Here is an 18452-nt window from a genome sequence, read left to right as displayed (position 1 = left end):
CTGATGGATGATTTAATTTTTCCGATAAATGATTTATTGTCAAATTAATACATGAATGTTTAATCTACTGTTTTGTTTTTAATCTTAATTTGACTATATGAATGAACATTGAACAATGAACAATTGAACATACATGTACATTGTACAATGGTACATTGTACATAATTATTTATTAGTTTACAAACAAACAACAACAATAACAATAATAAATAATTTGAGTAATTGAAAATAGATGATTATAAATCTATGAATTGATGTATGATACTAAAAATTCTGTATCTTATTATTCATTAAAATTTGTCAACGTTTTGAGCAATCTCTAAATATTGCGCAATCAAGCTCAAATTTTCACCACAAACTACTTTCTTCAATAGGAATAGGGGCAGGCTTGTGGAGAAATGAAAATCCAATCTTCAAATTTTTGGACCACCCTAATGCGCATTAATAAAAGCTGTAAATTTAGAATAATAAACACAACTTATCACTGACAATAATTGGATGAATTTATCCGAAGTATGAATATCATCAGAAAAACCCAAACTTTTGAGTCGTACTGTTTACGTATTGCCATCAACAATGTTTTTATTTTTCTCCAGTGAAACAAATATATGTACATACATGTTAGACTTGCCTGCATTTGTCAGAATGATGTTACGAGTATTGAACAGAATCTGATATATTTTTACAGGTCATGTGATGTTATATTCAACAGGTAAATCCACTGAATCGACAAGGGAGACTGCACCTACTTGTATGAATGATGCAGACACGCGTCCGCAGGACTCGTCAAATGAATCCAACACGAGGACATTTTACAGAGAAGACAAACCGAATGAGGAAATATTTACAGAGAATAACTTTCATAAGGCTCACAAAGGAAAGAAAGGTGAACTTTCACACAAATGCACAGTTTGTGGAAAATCTTTTAATCAGTCATTCACCCTCAAAAGGCACATGATAATTCACAATGGTGAACGCCCGTACAAATGCACAAATTGTGGAAAATCTTTTAAGCAATCCTCCATCCTTAAAACACATGTGATAATTCACAATGGTGAACGCCCATACAAATGCACAAGTTGTGGAAAATCTTTTAATCGATCATCTAACCTTCAGAGCCACATGAGAATTCACAATGGTGAACGCCCATACAAATGCAAAAGTTGTGGAAATTCCTTCAGTCATCCATCCACCCTTAAAAAACACATGAGACTTCACAACGGTGAACGCCCATACAAATGCACAAATTGTGGAAAATCTTTTAATCGATCATCCCACCTTAAAACACACATGAGAATTCACAATGGTGAACGCCCATACAAATGCACAACTTGTGGAAAATCTTTTCATCAGTCACCCCACCTTAAAACCCACATGATAATTCACAATAGAGAACGCCCGTACAAATGCACAATTTGTGGGAAATCTTTTAATCAATCATCCCACCTTAAAACCCACATGATAATTCACAATGAAGAACGCCCATACAAATGCACAAATTGTGGAGAACCCTTCAATCATCCATACACCCTGAAAAAACACATGAGACTTCACAACGGTGAACGCCCATATAAATGCAAAAGTTGTGGAAAATCCTTCAGTCATCCATCTACTCTTAAAACACACATGAGAATTCACAACGGCGAACGCCCATACAAATGCTCAATTTGTGGAACATCTTTTAATCAGTCATCCCACCTTAAAAACCACATGAGAATTCACAATGGTGAACGCCCATACAAATGCACAACTTGTGGAAAATCTTTTAATCAGTCATCCCACCTTAAAAACCACATGAGAATTCACAATGGTGAACGCCCATACAAATGCAAAAGTTGTGGAAATTCCTTCAGTCATCCATCCACCCTTAAAAAACACATGAGACTTCACAACGGTGAACGCCCATACAAATGCACAAATTGTGGAAAATCTTTTAATCGATCATCCCACCTTAAAACACACATGAGAATTCACAATGGTGAACGCCCATACAAATGCACAAGTTGTGGAAAATCTTTTAATCAGTCACCTCACCTTAAAACCCACATGATAATTCACAATGGAGAACGCCCGTACAAATGCACAATTTGTGGGAAATCTTTTAATCAATCATCCCACCTTAAAACCCACATGATAATTCACAATGAAGAACGCCCATACAAATGCACAAATTGTGGAGAATCCTTCAATCATCCATACACCCTGAAAAAACACGAGACTTCACAATGGTGAACGCCCATATAAATGCAAAAGTTGTGGGAAATCCTTCAGTCATCCATCTACTCTTAAAACACACATGAGAATTCACAACGGCGAACGCCCATACAAATGCTCAATTTGTGGAAAATCTTTTAATCGTCCATTCAACCTTAAAACACACATGATAATTCACAATGGTGAACGCCCATACAAATGCACAACTTGTGGAAAATCTTGTAGTCATTCATTCAACTTTAAAGTGCACATGAGAATACACGATGAAGAACGTTTATACAAATGCACAGTTTAAGGAGAATCATTCATTCACTCATGGAACCTCAAATTTTTTTTAGAATTCACAATGGAGAATGCCCCAGAGAAATGCACACTGTGAAAAGTTTGTTATTCAGTCCTCTAACTTGAAAATCGTTCACATTGGGGAGAAGTTTTTGTTCTATACTCAGTCGAGGCTTGTGTAAGAGCTAACAAATATAACACATATTAAAGGGGAGCGGGAAAGAAGAGAGGGGAGAGAGGGAAACACAACACCAGCAGAGAATAGGGAGATCTGTGGAAGGGAGAGGGTTGGGATGGGGTCCACTGGATAAGCACATGGGCATGTAGAAGAAGTAACTCGATTATTCCGGTTCGTGAGCTTAAATAATTCAATCAGACATGCGCACGTGAAGAGATTATACAGTACAATAAAGAAAGCAACATGCAGTCCAGAAAATCTCTTGTCCTCATGTTACAGTGTGTGCATCTTTATACATTATTGGGTTGAGTGGAGGGAGGGATTTGGATGGGGAGGGGGGGGGGGGGGACGGGGGGGGAGAGATCGAGGTCATGGGAATTGACGTAATTGTGTCTGTCGAAGATTTTTCATCCACATGTACAGGGAGACACACACAAACACACACACTGACATGTTTACTGGGTATGAGGGTGTTACAGTGTAAAATGTGGCTAATGAGAATAATCACTGAGTGTTTCTGTATTGAGCAGCCGTATCACAGTCGTGCTGCCGGCACGGCGAAGGGGGAGTCTCATGGTCAGCTCTCCCACTGTCTGAACATGTGGAGTTGGCCCAGGGCCCCAATGGCTTTTGTCCTCGACTGATAAATGCAAACATCTCGCTGACAACACTTGCCCTATTATGATATGAATGTTACATCTTCAATGCTAAACGAAATGGTATAACATTTTACCTGGTTGTGAATTTGAATTAAAATGTTGGCAAATTAGTTAAATGTATTTGGTTAATAAAATGGTCTTAAAACTAAATGTATGAATGTCCATACAAAGGTCAAGACGTCCTGGGCTCCAAGATGTCTGCAATCCCTATCGCTTATACATGGCACAACCTTTGATTTGAATGAATGAATGAATGATCGTTTTTAAGGCCATTTTCCCCGCTAGAGCGGGGGTTAGCCTTGCGGGCCCCATGACAATCATGGTTCCCTGTTTTGAGGCAATGTTTTTATGGCTGGATGCCCTTCCTGACGCCAACCCTTGGTCATGCTCTTACGATGTGCAGGGATACGGTGTACCTATTCTAAATCGGGGTACACACCGTGATCATTCATCCCAGCAAGCTGGTACTCAATTTGCCGACCTCGGAAGGATGACAGGCTGAGTCAACCCCCCTGGCGTTAATTCAGCGATCGACCGGGATTCAAACCCAGGATCCTAGGATCCCAAGCCGGCACCCTAACCGCTAAGCCAACACCAGGCTTTGATTTACTGCGGCATAATTCAAACATTGCATCTGCTGTGGCCTTGATGATGATGTAATCGACAGTGTGCTTGAGTATAAAAATGAGATCACTGGAATATCCAAAGAGAGAGAGAGATACTGGCCTAAATGATGTTACTGTTCTGTATTTGATGTTGCTTTGATGTATTCATTGATGGTACTCCGAGTAACTCTGTATTTTTGGTATGTTCTTTGTTTGTAAAAGCCAGACTCCCTCTCCAGAGCATTAAAAATATTCTTCAACGTAATCCCACGTAGAGGACAATCGATTATTTCATTACAATTGTGTCGACATAATAATGATCGAAAATTAAATCCTCGACGGGTTTTATATAAAATTGTGTGTTGAGGCAATGTTGGTGGCGAAAGCGGTCGTAAAGGTTCTTCTGTGGAGGTTTGTGAACTTAAAAAAATTGTTTGCAAGTGAGTAGAAAACCCATATATTTTACAAAATAAGATTCTGTTAAACTACTCTCTGTTCGGAGTAAATCGAAGCAGGCAGCTGGTTGTGTTCACACTGCTGTGCAGCTTCGGTAATGGACAAGCCCCTCTTGCCCCCACCTCCCCCCCCCCCCCCTCCCACAGCTTTAACAGGCTCAGGTTTCGGGCAGCTGTTGAAGGGATTTTAAGAGAGAGGGGAAAGCAGTTTTGATGAATTGCAACGTTGCTTGGGAAACATGATCCCTCCGCTCTCCCAATATAACAAAGCACATTGTAGCCGAGCTGGGGAACACTGTGTGAGGGAATTGGACAGCTGAACTGCTGAGATAATTTCTTGAGGGTTCTTCTTCTGTGCTGAGAACCAACAGGATATCAAACTCTCTGGCAATCAATATCCTCGGGTTGGTGTGAATGTTTATCACACCAAGACCTCACAACTGTTAAACATTAATGCCACCCCTCCCCCCCCCCCCCCCCTCCACTCACTCCTGAAAGAGTTTATATACAGAGCTCTCAGAGCTGATGTTCAGACGTGCTTTCAGGTGCTTTCTCCGTGCAAGGCACGTTAAGATGTATAACAACTGTGTTTGCAAGCTGTAAATAAATATTTAAATGAATGATTCAGCCAACTTGTGTCTGGTCTCATTCGAGGCACGAGCTTTCTACGACAGTTCTTTGGCGTCTTAACGGTCTTTCAGGCCTGAAGGGTGTTTTGGTTCTGAAGGGTCTTTGGAGTCTAAGGGTCTTCAAAGTCTTAAGGGTCTTGAGGGTCTTGTTACGTGCTCCTCCCCAAACCCCCTGGTCACGGTGTACCTCCGAGCCCCGAGAGGAGTCACGGCAGAAAAATGTGTTATTCTGTGTCAAAGATCAATGGTGAAACCACACCAATTGTTACCAACAAACAAATATTGTATAAAGGTCACACAAGAATAACAATACAAAAACAATAGTAATCAATTGTAGAACAAATAGTATATCATTCCTATGATGGTACCATCAGGTTCGTACAATATAACTCGCTGTGCTCCAAGTGAGCGAAAAGAAGAAGATTCCCAATGTCTCTATTCCCGCATCAAGCCAAAGTCGTATTCCGGCATCAAGCCAAAGTTGTATTCCGGCATCAAGCCAAAGTCGATCCGCTCCAGCGATCGTCAGAACGATGTCTAATCGAGACCACAATCCTGTTCGGATGACAGCCACAGCCACGCGGCCAAAGCTGCGCAAAGGTGCCCTCAAGGCGACGGGGAAATCCAAAGGCGCCCTCCAGGCGACTGAGAAATCACACCCTCGGATATGGACGTTTCAGGGCTCACAGTCGGCGAACCACAAATTAACCTTCAAAATTCACGTTACACACACCTACACCAGATAAACGTCTGAATGCGGTGAAAACGGCTGAAGCGAAGCAAAGAAACCTTGCGCGACGCGCAAAGCGCGCGGGTCAAAATGGCCGAAGTGTTGGGCTAGCGGCTAGGGTGCCGGCCTATGATCCTAGGATCCTGGGTTCGAATCCCGGTCGATCGCTGAATTAACGCCAGGGGGGTTGACTCAGCCTGTCATCCTTCCGAGGTCGGCTAATTGAGTACCAGTTCACTGGTAATTCCCTGTTTGTCGTTAAAGGCGGCAAAAAGGGTTGGCGTCAGGAAGGGCATCCGGCCGTAAAACATTGCTTCAAAAAGGGGACCAAAAAACAACAACAACCACGGTTCCCGAAAAAGGCCAACCCCCGCTTTGCGGGGAAAAATGGCCTCTAAAGGTGGTTATATATATATATTACACACCCACACCAGATAAACGTCTGAATGCGGTGAAAACGGCTGAAGCGAAGCAAAGAAACCTTGCGCGACGCGCAAAGCGCGCGAGTCAAAATGGCCGAAGGCCCGTACTCGAGACGTAACTGCCCGACGATGATTCTCTTCGGAATCGACCACAAAACCTGACACGTAGGTTGATCTGTCAAAGTGATAACAACTCTGTCGCAATCCCTTTCCCGGGAAACCTGAAAGTTCATTCGTGACTCTCGTTCGTCAACGTTTGCTCCAAACCTCCAAGTGGCTCGATTCCTTCTTGTCCAACTCACTCGCTCCACCCTCTTTTTTCTCTTCCTCTTCTTCGTCGTCCGGTTCCGGTTTCATTTAAAACATTAACTTTTACCTTTTGAAAATAGCAATATCTATTTCCCTCAAACGACAACAATATAGTACATGGAATCAAAAATGTTTACAGTGGATGAAAACCACAACAACGGAAGTGACGAATCCGTAACAGTCTTCAGGGTGTTAAGGGTCTTTGAGGTCTTAACAGCCTTTTATGGTTTTAGGGATCTTTGGGGTCAAAAGGGTATTTGGAGTCTAAAGTGTTTTGGGGGTATTTGGGGTTTTAAAGGGTGTTTAGTGTGTTCAGGGTCTTCATGAGCCTTAATTGTGTTATGTGTCTTTTGGGCCTTCGGGGTCTTATGGGGTCGAATCTCACAAGCATGTAAAAAGTCTTCTCTCAAGCATGTAATCGAATCTCTCAAGCATGTAAAAAGAGGTATTAGGGATCTTATGGGTCTTGAAAGGCTGAGGTCGTGAATAAAAATACCCTTCGGACAATCCCCTGGTTGGACTTGGTCTGTTTGCCAAATTTGGTGGCCGTCAGCCCATCTGTCTTTGCAAAAAACGTGATCGCAAAAAACGTGAATATAGAGATAGACATCTGATGCATTCTATTTATTAAACTAGTGGGGCACCTCCCCCACCCCCACTCCTCTCCCACCTTACTCCTCTCCTATCCCCAACCCTCACTCCTCAATCCTCTCCTTTCACCACCACTCCTCACTCCTCTCCAACCCTCACTCTTCTATCCCTCCTCACTCCTCTCCCCTCACTTTCCTGTGCCACCCTCACTCCTCTCCTCCCCTCACTCCTCTCCTCCCCTCACTCCTCCTCTTCTTTCACCACCCCTCACTCATCTCCATTCCTCAGCCCTCTCCCCTCACTTTCCTCTTCCCCCACTTTCCTCTCCCCCCACTTTCCTCTCCCCTCACTTTCCTGTCCCACCTCACTCCTATCCTCTCCTCACTCCTCTCTTTTCTCCAATCCTCCTCTTCTTTCACCACCACTCACTCCTCTCCATCCCTCACATCTCCATCCCTCACTCCTCTCCCCTCACTTTCCTCTCCCCTCACTTTCCTCTCCCCCCACTTTCCTCTCCCCTCACTTTCCTTTCCTTTGCATTCCTCTCCCATCCTCACTCCTCTCCTTTCTCCCTTCACACCTCTCCCACCCTCACTGCTCTTCTTTTCCCCCTCATTTCCTGTGATTTTAAAACTGAATCAGCACGTCTTCGATCATAAATTAATTTTTGAAGAAAAAAGGTACATTTTGATTACAACTCAAGCAAAGGAAACCAGGCAATGTCTGTTTTGTTCAGAGTGATTATACACCGCCCAAACAAGATGCATTTCATAGCGAAAGGAAATAAAATAGTTTTTGAAAATTTGTTTTGTTTTCCCACAACTTTTCAAGGCTGCATCGGGTTCACATCCAGGATTAATAAAGAAACTCCATTTCACGTGCGTGAAATTCAGATGCAAAATAAATAAATAAACAGACGGGAAATTGCCGAGCGATATTTCTTCGTTCTTATTTTATAAGTTACTAGGGCATTGCCCGTACTATATCTATATCTAAAATTATATCCCCCCCCTCTATTTACATGAAATGGTTTGGTCCAAAGCGAACGGCTTGCGAGTACGGTGACAATCCCCCCCCTCTATTTACATGCAATGGTTTGGTCCAAAGCGAACGGCTCAGAACAGACCAAGTTTGGTAAAGAAATCGCCATCGCGTGCACAAACGTGCAGGAAAGCGAATGAATCGCAAATTCGGTTTTATTAGTTTTAAAACATAGTTTAACGCCAACATAGTTTGCAAACGTGAAATAAATGAATACGCTCTCAAATGTGCCATCCGAGGCAGAGTGTGTCCTCCACGTTCGGCACACGCGATCGTTCGCTGCTCTCTGATTGGTTGAATCGTTTTTTGGACATAGCTCGGTAAGTAATTGTCCGATTAATATGAAACCTTGAAAAGGCACATCCTCGGGTCCCCAGCAATATACCTGGCAAGTTAAAAGTATATCGGACCCGTGGTTGTCGAGAAACAGCGGTCACAGACAAACAGACGTACAGACGTACAGACGTACAAACGTACAAACGTACAGAGATTACTGGAATTATAGATAGATGTGCACGTACACTTTAAATAAGTTTATTTGAAATCTTTAATTTTAAAAATGTCATTTACTTGCCATTTCATGATTACGAGACACTTCCCCTTGGGGATCGTGAAAATGAATGCGTTGCATGGAAACTCCAATTTCCGAAATGAACGAGACGGTCAATGAACGACTCGATGAACGACTGGTGAACGACTCGAACGAGATGGGAGAACGAGACCGTCGACGAACGTCAACGCAGACTCGCACAGGATGCAGCAAGAAAAAGAATGAGACGGGAGAATGAGACCATCGAGGAACGTCAACACAGACTCGCACAGGATGCAGCAAGAAAAAGAATGAGATGGGAGAATGAGACCATCGAGGAACGTCAACGCAGACTCGCACAGGATGCAGCAAGAAAAAGAATGAGATGGGGGAACGAGACCGTCGACAAACGTCAATGCAGACTCGCACAGGATGCAGCAAGAAAAAGAATGAGACGGGAGAATGAGACCATCGAGGAACGTCAACACAGACTCGCACAGGATGCAGCAAGAAAAAGAATGAGACGGGAGAATGAGACCGTCGACGAACGTCAACGCAGACTCGCACAGGATGCAGCAAGAAAATGAATGAGACGGGAGAATGAGACCATCGAGGAACGTCAACGCAGACTCGCACAGGATGCAGCAAGAAAAAGAATGAGACGGGAGAATGAGACCATCGAGGAACGTCAACACAGACTCGCACAGGATGCAGCAAGAAAAAGAATGAGATGGGAGAATGAGACCGTCGACGAACGTCAACGCAGACTCGCACAGGATGCAGCAAGAAAAAGAATGAGACGGGAGAATGAGACCATCGAGGAACGTCAACACAGACTCGCACAGGATGCAGCAAGAAAAAGAATGAGATGGGAGAATGAGACCGTCGACGAACGTCAACGCAGACTCGCACAGGATGCAGCAAGAAAAAGAATGAGACGGGAGAATGAGACCGTTGACGAACGTCAATACAGACTCGCACAGGATGCAGCAAGAAAAAGAATGAGATCGGAGAACGAGACCATCGAGGAACGTGAACACAGACTCGCACAGGATGCTGCTGCAAAAACGATGATGGGATAACGAGACCATCGAGGAACGTGAACACAGACTCGCACAGGATGCTGCTGCAACAACGAACGATGAGACAGGAGAACGAGACCATCGAGGAACATGAACACAGACTCGAACAGGATGCTGCTGCAACAATGATGAGATGGGAGAACGAGACCGTCGATGAATGTCAACACAGACTCGCACAGCATGCAGCAGCAGTAACAATGAGCCGGGAGAACAAGAACATCGAGGAACGTGAACACAGACACACAGGATGCTGCTGCAACAACGATGAGACAGGAGAACGAGACTGTCGATGAATGTCAACACAGACTCGCACAGCATGCAGCAGCAGTTACGATAAGCCAGGAGAACCAGACCATCGAGGAACGTGAACACAGACTCGTACAGGATGCTGCTGCAACAATGATGAGATGGGAGAATGAGACCGTCGACGAACGTCAACACACTCGCACAGGATGCTGCTGCAACAATGATGAAATGGGAGAACGAGACCGTCGATGAACGTGAACACAGACTCACACAGGATGCTGAGCAACAAAGACATTGGAGGGCTTAGCAAACATATTGATACGGTTCTGAGATTTGTATATATGACATCATTAAAGGTTAAAGGTTTGCCCCCCATAGATAGTCCACAAGCAACACGTAGGCCCACTTAGAGTATTAGTTATGTCATAGTATGTGTAACAGTAGGCCATTTCACTAGTAACATCTGCGTTGTGTAAAGAAATGAGCTTAGGTCCTTTTCATTTTGCGGCCACCCTCCAATTCCACCGATGAGCAAACTTGATCCCGCGCCCCATTTTGGCTGATCCCTCCGTGTATGGCGCTTTGGCTGCCAGCAGCGTTAGTTGCCCTTTGTTTGCTCGAAACTAGTCGGGTAACATGAGGTAGGCCTAAGAAGAGGGAGGAGCGCGAGAGTCGAGGTGTGGCCGCGTCAAGCAGCGCGTCAGAAGGTGATGACGGTAAGGGCTCCCAGCCAACCAGGGCTCTGTGGGCATGGCGTGATAGGGCGTGGCAAGACGCGTCTAGTAAGTTCCAGAGGGTTCCAAGGGCGTGGCAATAAAACCCTTTGCGCGAGGCCCCCACCTTAGTTGAGAGATGAGAAGGGATGCGCGGTGTTGAGTTGAGTTATGAGAAGGGAGAGGCAGGCGCTCGAGTCGAGGACTGATGAGAACTGTATGAGGAGGACTCGTTGGGTGAAAGAATTGCGCTGTGTAAGAGGACTTGTTGGAGAGGATTTGCACGAGGACTTGGGGAATTGCAGAGCGCATTGTGACCGCATATTGAACTATTACATACGCAGCCACGCGAGTGATTAACCGCCAAAGCCAGCCCTCCTGTTCGCCCTGTAATAATCCCGCGCACGCGACAACGCGGAGAGCTCCTGCCGCCTGCCATTCATCTTCTTCGCGGTGCGAGTTGGGGACCGGAGAGCGAGCAGCCTGGACGCCATCCCTGGACCATCGACCTGTTCATCTGCAAACCCCGTGTGAGTGTGTCTGAGTGTGAACGGGCCCGTTTGTCCAGGGAATAAGTTAAGACTGTACCTAAGGACTGCACTGTGTCTTCTTCTTCTGATTATTGTACAAAGTATAAATAAATCTTGTTATTCCTTTCTTCCAATTCGACCGTTTCTGTGATTTCCATCATTGGGTAAGGGTGGCATGAATAAGAACCGCTTGGATCGGGGTTTAGTCATTGATAACGGCTCGGGTCACGGGTTCGCTACCGCTCGGCGTATCCACCAACACCCGTGATTTGGGCGGGGCTTATTTCCTCGTTTCTGGGCAGTGCGAGTAATTAGGTAATAGCGAATTCTTAGTCCTAAAACCCTATTTCGCGCTGTCCTGGAAAGACGTCATAGGTCCCGGGTCCCGTCGGCTAGTCAAAGACAAGGGGACTAATCCCCCCTTGGTGAGGGGAAAAGGCCGGCGCGGAGATCCGCAACAACATACAACCGCAGCCATAATGAATCCGGCTGAAGTATCGGATAATATTGTTCAAGAGCATAATTGCGGTCCGATGACCTCACAATGTGTGTACTGTTCTGCAAAGCATTTCACAAATGAATCAACAGGACAAGGGGATGGATTTACACTGTGTTGCTCCAAGGGAAAAGTAAAATTACCTCCACTATTTGCCGTACCTGCTCGACTGCAACAACTTTATCAGGGTGACGATGGGAAATGTCGCAACTTCCGAGATAATATCCGGAATTACAATTCGGCATTAGCTTTTGCATCAATGGGCGCTCAGATCTCATCTCCTCCAGGAAATGGACCGTACTGTTTCAAAATCCACGGTCAAATTTACCATCGCTGTGGTCCATTACATCCATCACATGTACATGAACAAGCACAATTTGCACAATTATTTATTTTGGATACAGCTCAAGCTACAAAGGAACGTATGAATCGACCTGAGAATCACAGATGTTTGCAAGAATTTATGGCAGAACTGCACAACATACTATCTGACGTTAATCCTTATGTCACATGTTACAAGACTATGTTCGAGCGTGAACAGGAAGAAATCAGGAAAGCTGTGCTTGAAGATCGCCTCCCTTCTACCTTGGAAATGCATTTTCGTCGACTGTGTCCGGCCGACCAAAGACGTTACAACATACCAACTGCTGATGAAATTGCTGACGTCTTCGTTAGTGGACAAGATGGTGAACCACCTGCAAACAGGGATTTCCAGGTTCATTTGCATGACCAGGACTTACACAATCTCTCTCCACTTTCCTCTCACATTGATCCCATGACATATCCCATTCTCTTTCCACATGGCGAGCCTGGATGGATGATAAACATGCCTCACCAGCGACAAACTGCGGTTCGAAACAAGGTAACTCATCGTGAATTCTATGCCTACCGACTGGCTATTCGAAATGAATTCAGCACAATCCATTCTTCGGGTTAATTATTCCAGCAGTATGTTGTCGACGGATATTGCAAGGCAGAAGCAAATCGACTGCAATACTTCAAACAAAATCAGGAAACCCTTCGAGCCATGGAATACAGAGGACTACTGGACCACGTCCAGAACGTTGCTGCTGATAACCAACGTCCTGTCGGTCGTATCGTCATTTTGCCGTCGAGTTTTGCAGGGAGTCCAAGAGCTATGCAGCAGAACTACCCACATGCTATGGTCATTGCTCGAAAATTCGGGAAACGAGATCTCTTCATCACCTTCACGTGTAATCCAAAATGGACAGAGATACAAGGAAACATCGGACAACACCAACGAGCTGAAGGCAGACCAGATTTAGTGGCATGCGTGTTTCATCTGAAATTAAAAGAGTTAATCGACGATATAATGAAGAAGCACGTGTTGGGAAAAGTAAGTGCATTTCTCTATGTCGTCGAGTATTAGAATGCTTGGCCTACCGCATGCCCACATATTACTCACGCTGTGCCAAGAAGACAAAATTTGTACCGCCAAAGACATTGACGGAATTGTTTCCGCACAAATTCCTAATTCAAATGAGTCACCGGAGATCCATTCCTTGCTGAAGTCTCACGTGATACATGGTCCGTGTGGCACTTTAAATCGCCATTGGATTTGTATGAAAGATGGAGTGTGCAGTAAAGGCTTTCCAAAAGCGTATGCTGCCGAGACACTTGCGAGCATAGATGGCTATGCCCTTTACAAGCGTCCCCCAAATGGACCCACCATAACCGTTCATGGAACCGATGTTGATTGCCAATTTGTGGTCCCATTCAATGCTTATTTACTGAAGAAGTACAGAGCACACATCAACATTGAGGTTTGCGCAAGCATTAAAAGTATAAAGTACTTATTTAAATATGTGTACAAGGGACATGACTGCGCCAGCATCGAAATTCGAGAGCGCGGCAGAGTGGAGGTGGACGAAGTTAAGACCTACTTGGGCTGCAGGTGTGTCAGTGCCCCAGAGGCAGCATGGAGATTGATGGAATTTGAAATGCACAAACAGTCCCATTTCATCATCAGACTTGCAGTACACTTACCTGAATTGGACTGTTGTGTTCAGGGATGGTACCGAGTAAGAAGCCATTGTACGACATGGGGGTACAACACTTACAGCTTGGTTTCAGTTAAACCAGAGAGACCCTGAGGCACGAAGTTATCTGTACCATGACATTCCAAAACATTACGTATTTAAAGATGGACGAAAGACATGGAAACTTCGACACAGGGGCGGCAACAAGGTTATCGGACGCATGGTTTCGGCAAGCCCTCTGGACATCGAGCGCTTTTATCTTCGTGTACTCCTGCTGCACTGCCCTGGTAAAACATCATTTGAAGATCTCAGAACCGTAGATGGAGCTGTTTGTGAAACATACAAGGATGCAGCCAGGAAATTACATTTAACAGAAGATGATACAGAATGGTACAGGTCCTAAGCTGATGCAGTTATCTTCGCCATGCCACAACAATTGAGATCTCTTTTTGCAACCCTATGCATATTCTGCACACCAACAGACACGTCGGCACTGTGGAAAAAGTTTAAAAACGACCTTTGCGAAGATTTTGTGCACAGTGGTATTTACATGGCATTGCGAGAAATAGTCTTTCTTCCTGAGACATGGACAGACCTTGGAAGCATTTCAGTTACCAGTACTTCCAGACACTGTTGAAGATCATTCAAGCGATGATTATCAGTATGTACCGGGAGCTGAACATGAAAAAGGTGAAAACAACAGAAAACTACTAAATGAAGACCAAATCAAAATTGTAGATGATCATGTAAATTGTAGATGTAAATTGTATGTAAATTGTAAATTCATGTAAATTGTAGATCAAAATTGTAAATTGTAGATGAGACCAAATCATGACCTACAGAACTGCTGTTGCCGTTCAGTGTGGGGACCAGTACACAGGCAACCGGTTGTTTTTCGTTGATGGACCGAGCGGAAGTGGCAAGACCTTTCTCTATAATACGCTTCTGCACATCTTGCGAGGCCAGTGCTGTTTGGTTCTTCCAATGGCGTCCTCAGGCATTGCAGCAACATTGCTAGCAGGCAGCCGTACATTGCACCATCGATTTAAATTGCCAGTGCCCATTTTGGAAAACTCCACAGGCAGCATATCACCAACGAGTAAAGATGCAGATGCTCTAAGGAAGGCCAACCTATTCATTTGGGATGAAGCACCGATGGCTCCAGCATATGCATATTCTTGTTTGCGGCTGCGGTTGCGCGTGGACGAGGGTGGTTTGCTGCTGGAACACCACGAGGCCGGGGTGAGCAAGACGCCCGGTTTGCTGCTGCGGCCTTTGCTGTCTTGGTTTGCGGCTGCGGTCGTTTGCCGCTGCGGCCTTTCCTGTCTTGGTTTGCCGCTGCGGCCTTTCCTGTCTTGGTTTGCCGCTGCGGCCTTTCCTGTCTTGGTTTGCCGCTGCGGCCTTTCCTGTCTTGGTTTGCCGCTGCGGCCTTTCCTGTCTTGGTTTGCTGCTGCGGTCATTGAGCCCGGTCGGCACGTCCTTGGCCTTCACGTCCTGCACGTCCCGCACTGGCAAGGCCTGCTCGTCCTCCTTGGCCTTGGCCTCGTCCGCGTGCCCTTCGCTCCTGCCTGGCATGGCTCTAAGGTACTCCGCCGCAAGGCTTCTTCTGCTCAACACTCACTCCACCCCATCATGCATCTCTGCAATCAAATACCACGGACTCCTGCGACGACCCAGATACATTCATAGAGGCTCCGGTCGCAAGTTTGTTTACGTACAAACAGGTCACTCCATTCCCGTACTCTGGTCAGCTCAGCGCACTCCCACTCATCGACTACGTCACCACAGCAACGCACACGATTGCACCTCCTGTCTGCAAACCCTGGCAAAATCACCTGAGTTCATCCCCACCGTACAAAGCAACATCAAGCTCACCCTGTTCAATACCCGGTCCCTCAACAACAAAAGCCACATCCTGAACGACTACATTCTGGACAATAAACTGGACTTTCTCTGTCTCACTGAAACCTGGCAACAACCTCTGGACTACTTCTCACTCAACCTCACTACACCCAATGGATATTCATACATCAATAAACCACGCTCGGAGGGCCGAGGTGGTGGAATTGCCGTAATTCACCGACAGGACATCAAGACCAGCCTCATCTCCATCTCATCTGCTCCATCATTTGAACACCTGGCTTTTAAACTCTCTGGTCACACACAGTCAGTCATGGCAGTCGTCTACCGCCCTCCCAAACCACACCCATCATGCCTGTCTGACTTCTCCTACTTTCTGACCCAGCTCTGTTCCTTCTCCCCCTCAATCCTCCTCCTCGGTGATTTCAATATCCACATGGACTCCACTGACTCCACAATAACCACTGACTTCACTGATTTACTCACCTGCTTTAACCTCACTCAACATGTCAACTTTCCTACCCATAACCGTGGTCACATTCTCGACCTTGTCTGCTCTACTGGACTAATTTTGCACCATCTCTCTAGCTCCGACCTCACCCTCTCTGACCACTTAGCCATCACTATGACCATCAACATCCCCACCCCAGCACCAAGGCATTATCGCATTATCAACTTCCGCAAGCTAAACTCTCTTTCACCTACCTCATTCTCATCCACCCTCTCTGAAAAAATGTCCACTTCTCCCTTCGTTGACCTCCACACCCCTTCTGACCTCACTGACTACTACAACCACACTCTCTCCTTCTGCCTCGACCAGCTTGCGCCTATAAAAACCAAAACAGTTTCTTTCACCCATTCTGCTCCCTGGTTTACCCTTGAACTCCGCCTGATGAAAACTCGTGCTCGCCAACTTGAAATACTCCGAAATAAAACAGGTCTCACAATTCACTCCCAAGCCTACAAGGACCACCTGCAGCACTACAAAGATGCCCTCTCCCGCGCCGCCTACTACTCTCAAATTATCCACTCTGGCTCCGGAAACCCAAAAGCACTCTTCTCTACAATAAACAAACTCCTCAGCCCCCTGGACACCACCACCCAGTCATTCACAGTAGACAACTGCATCTCCTTCCTTTCATTCTTCCAAAGCAAAATTGACAACATCTACAACAGCTTAACCACCACCGCACCTGCTCCCCCTCAAACCACCTACCCCCCCTTATCCTGCCAACCCCTGTCTCAGTTCTCCCCAGTCTCCCCTACTGACCTATCTGAACTCCTCATAGGAATGAAAACTGCCACCTGCACTCTGGACCCCATCCCCTCCAGCTTTGTCAAGGCCTCCCTTCCTGCTCTCTCTCCACTTATCACTGCAACAATAAACTCCTCCCTGTCTACAGGCATCGTCCCACCATCCCTCAAAATTACTGCTGTTACCCCCATTCTGAAAAAACCTGGACTCAACACTGACACCCTAAATAACTTCAGACCCATATCCAACCTACGCTTTCTGTCAAAAGTTTTGGAACGCGCTGTAGCCACTCAACTAAAAAAATCACCTCTCTGCCAATGACCTGTATGAAACATTCCAATCCGGATTCCGCTCCAACCACAGTACTGAAACTGCTCTCCTCAAAATCACTAACGACCTTCTCCTCTCCTCTGACGCTGGCAACCTCAACATTCTCATCCTCCTCGACCTCAGCGCCGCCTTTGACACCATCAATCACACCATCCTCCTCACCCGACTTGAAACCACCTTTAACATTACCGGCACTGCCCTCTCTTGGATCAAATCTTACCTCTCTGACAGACGCCAGTTCATCTCCATCAATAACTGCAAATCCCCCACTGCTCCCCTCCCCCAAGGTGTCCCCCAAGGTTCAGTTCTCGGCCCCCTCCTCTTCATCCTGTACCTGTCCCCCCTTGGTCACTTAATCCGCCGTCATGGTCTCCAATTCCACAGCTTCGCCGATGACATCCAGCTTTTCATCTCCACCAAGTCAATCTCCACCGCCACCCACTCTATCCTGACAAACTGCATCACTGAAATAAAATCCTGGCTTCAAATCAACTTCCTCAAACTTAACTATGATAAATCTGAAATAATCATCATTGGCCCAAAAACGCTCACCAAATCCACCCATAACTTCGCCCTCAACATTGACGGTTTCCCAGTATCCACCTCCCCTCACATCCGGAATCTTGGCATCATCTTTGATCAAACCCTCTCCTTCGACAAATACACTAAACAAATCACAAAGACAGCCTTCTTTCACCTGAAAAACATCGCCCGTCTCCGTCCATCCCTGTCCTCCACGGCTGCAGAAACCCTCATCCACGCCTTCATCACCTCCCGTCTGGACTACTGCAACAGCCTCCTCTATGGTTCACCCTCAATAATCATCAATAAACTCCAATACATTCAGAACTCCGCTGCCCGTCTACTCACCCATTCCCGGACCCGTGACCACATCAACCCCGTCACACACTCCCACCCGCAACCTCCGCTCTGCTGGCGCCAACCTTCTGTCCCTCCCCCCCCCCCCCCATCCAGACCAAATTCAGATCCTGGGGGGACAGGGCCTTCTCCATCGCTGCTCCCACCCTCTGGAACTCACTACCTCACACCATCAGAGACTCCTCCGCGCTCACCACATTCAAAACATCACTCAAGACCCACCTGTTCAACACTGCATTTAACATTTAACCCACAGCATTTAACCCCTGACTATCTCTTCTCCTTCTCCTTCCTTTTGCTTTGATTATTTACCTATTTATTTTTGTCTTTTTGCACTTGTTTTTTGTACTTTGTCAAAGCGTCTTTGGGCTTCTTGAAAAGCGCTATATAAAATAAATGTATTATTATTATTATTAT

General features: G+C 45.8%; 1 protein-coding gene across 1 annotated transcript in view; it reads left to right on the top strand.

Annotated features, from left to right (window-relative positions):
- LOC137417721 (uncharacterized) overlaps positions 1–2973 on the top strand; it is an 83520-nt gene extending 80547 nt beyond the window's left edge. The window contains 2 exon segments of the mRNA XM_078778399.1: positions 713–2213; positions 2215–2973. Coding sequence (XP_078634525.1) covers positions 713–2213; positions 2215–2509 — 1796 coding nt within the window. The 3' untranslated portion in view covers positions 2510–2973.
- The last annotated feature ends 15479 nt before the right edge of the window (positions 2974–18452 follow it).

The sequence above is a fragment of the Myxine glutinosa genome, chromosome 5, assembly GCF_964187855.1.
Source record: "Myxine glutinosa chromosome 5, kmMyxGlut1.1, whole genome shotgun sequence".
NCBI lineage: Eukaryota > Metazoa > Chordata > Myxini > Myxiniformes > Myxinidae > Myxine > Myxine glutinosa.
Note: the sequence above shows the minus strand (reverse complement) of the source record. Positions and strands in the feature narration are given on the sequence as shown.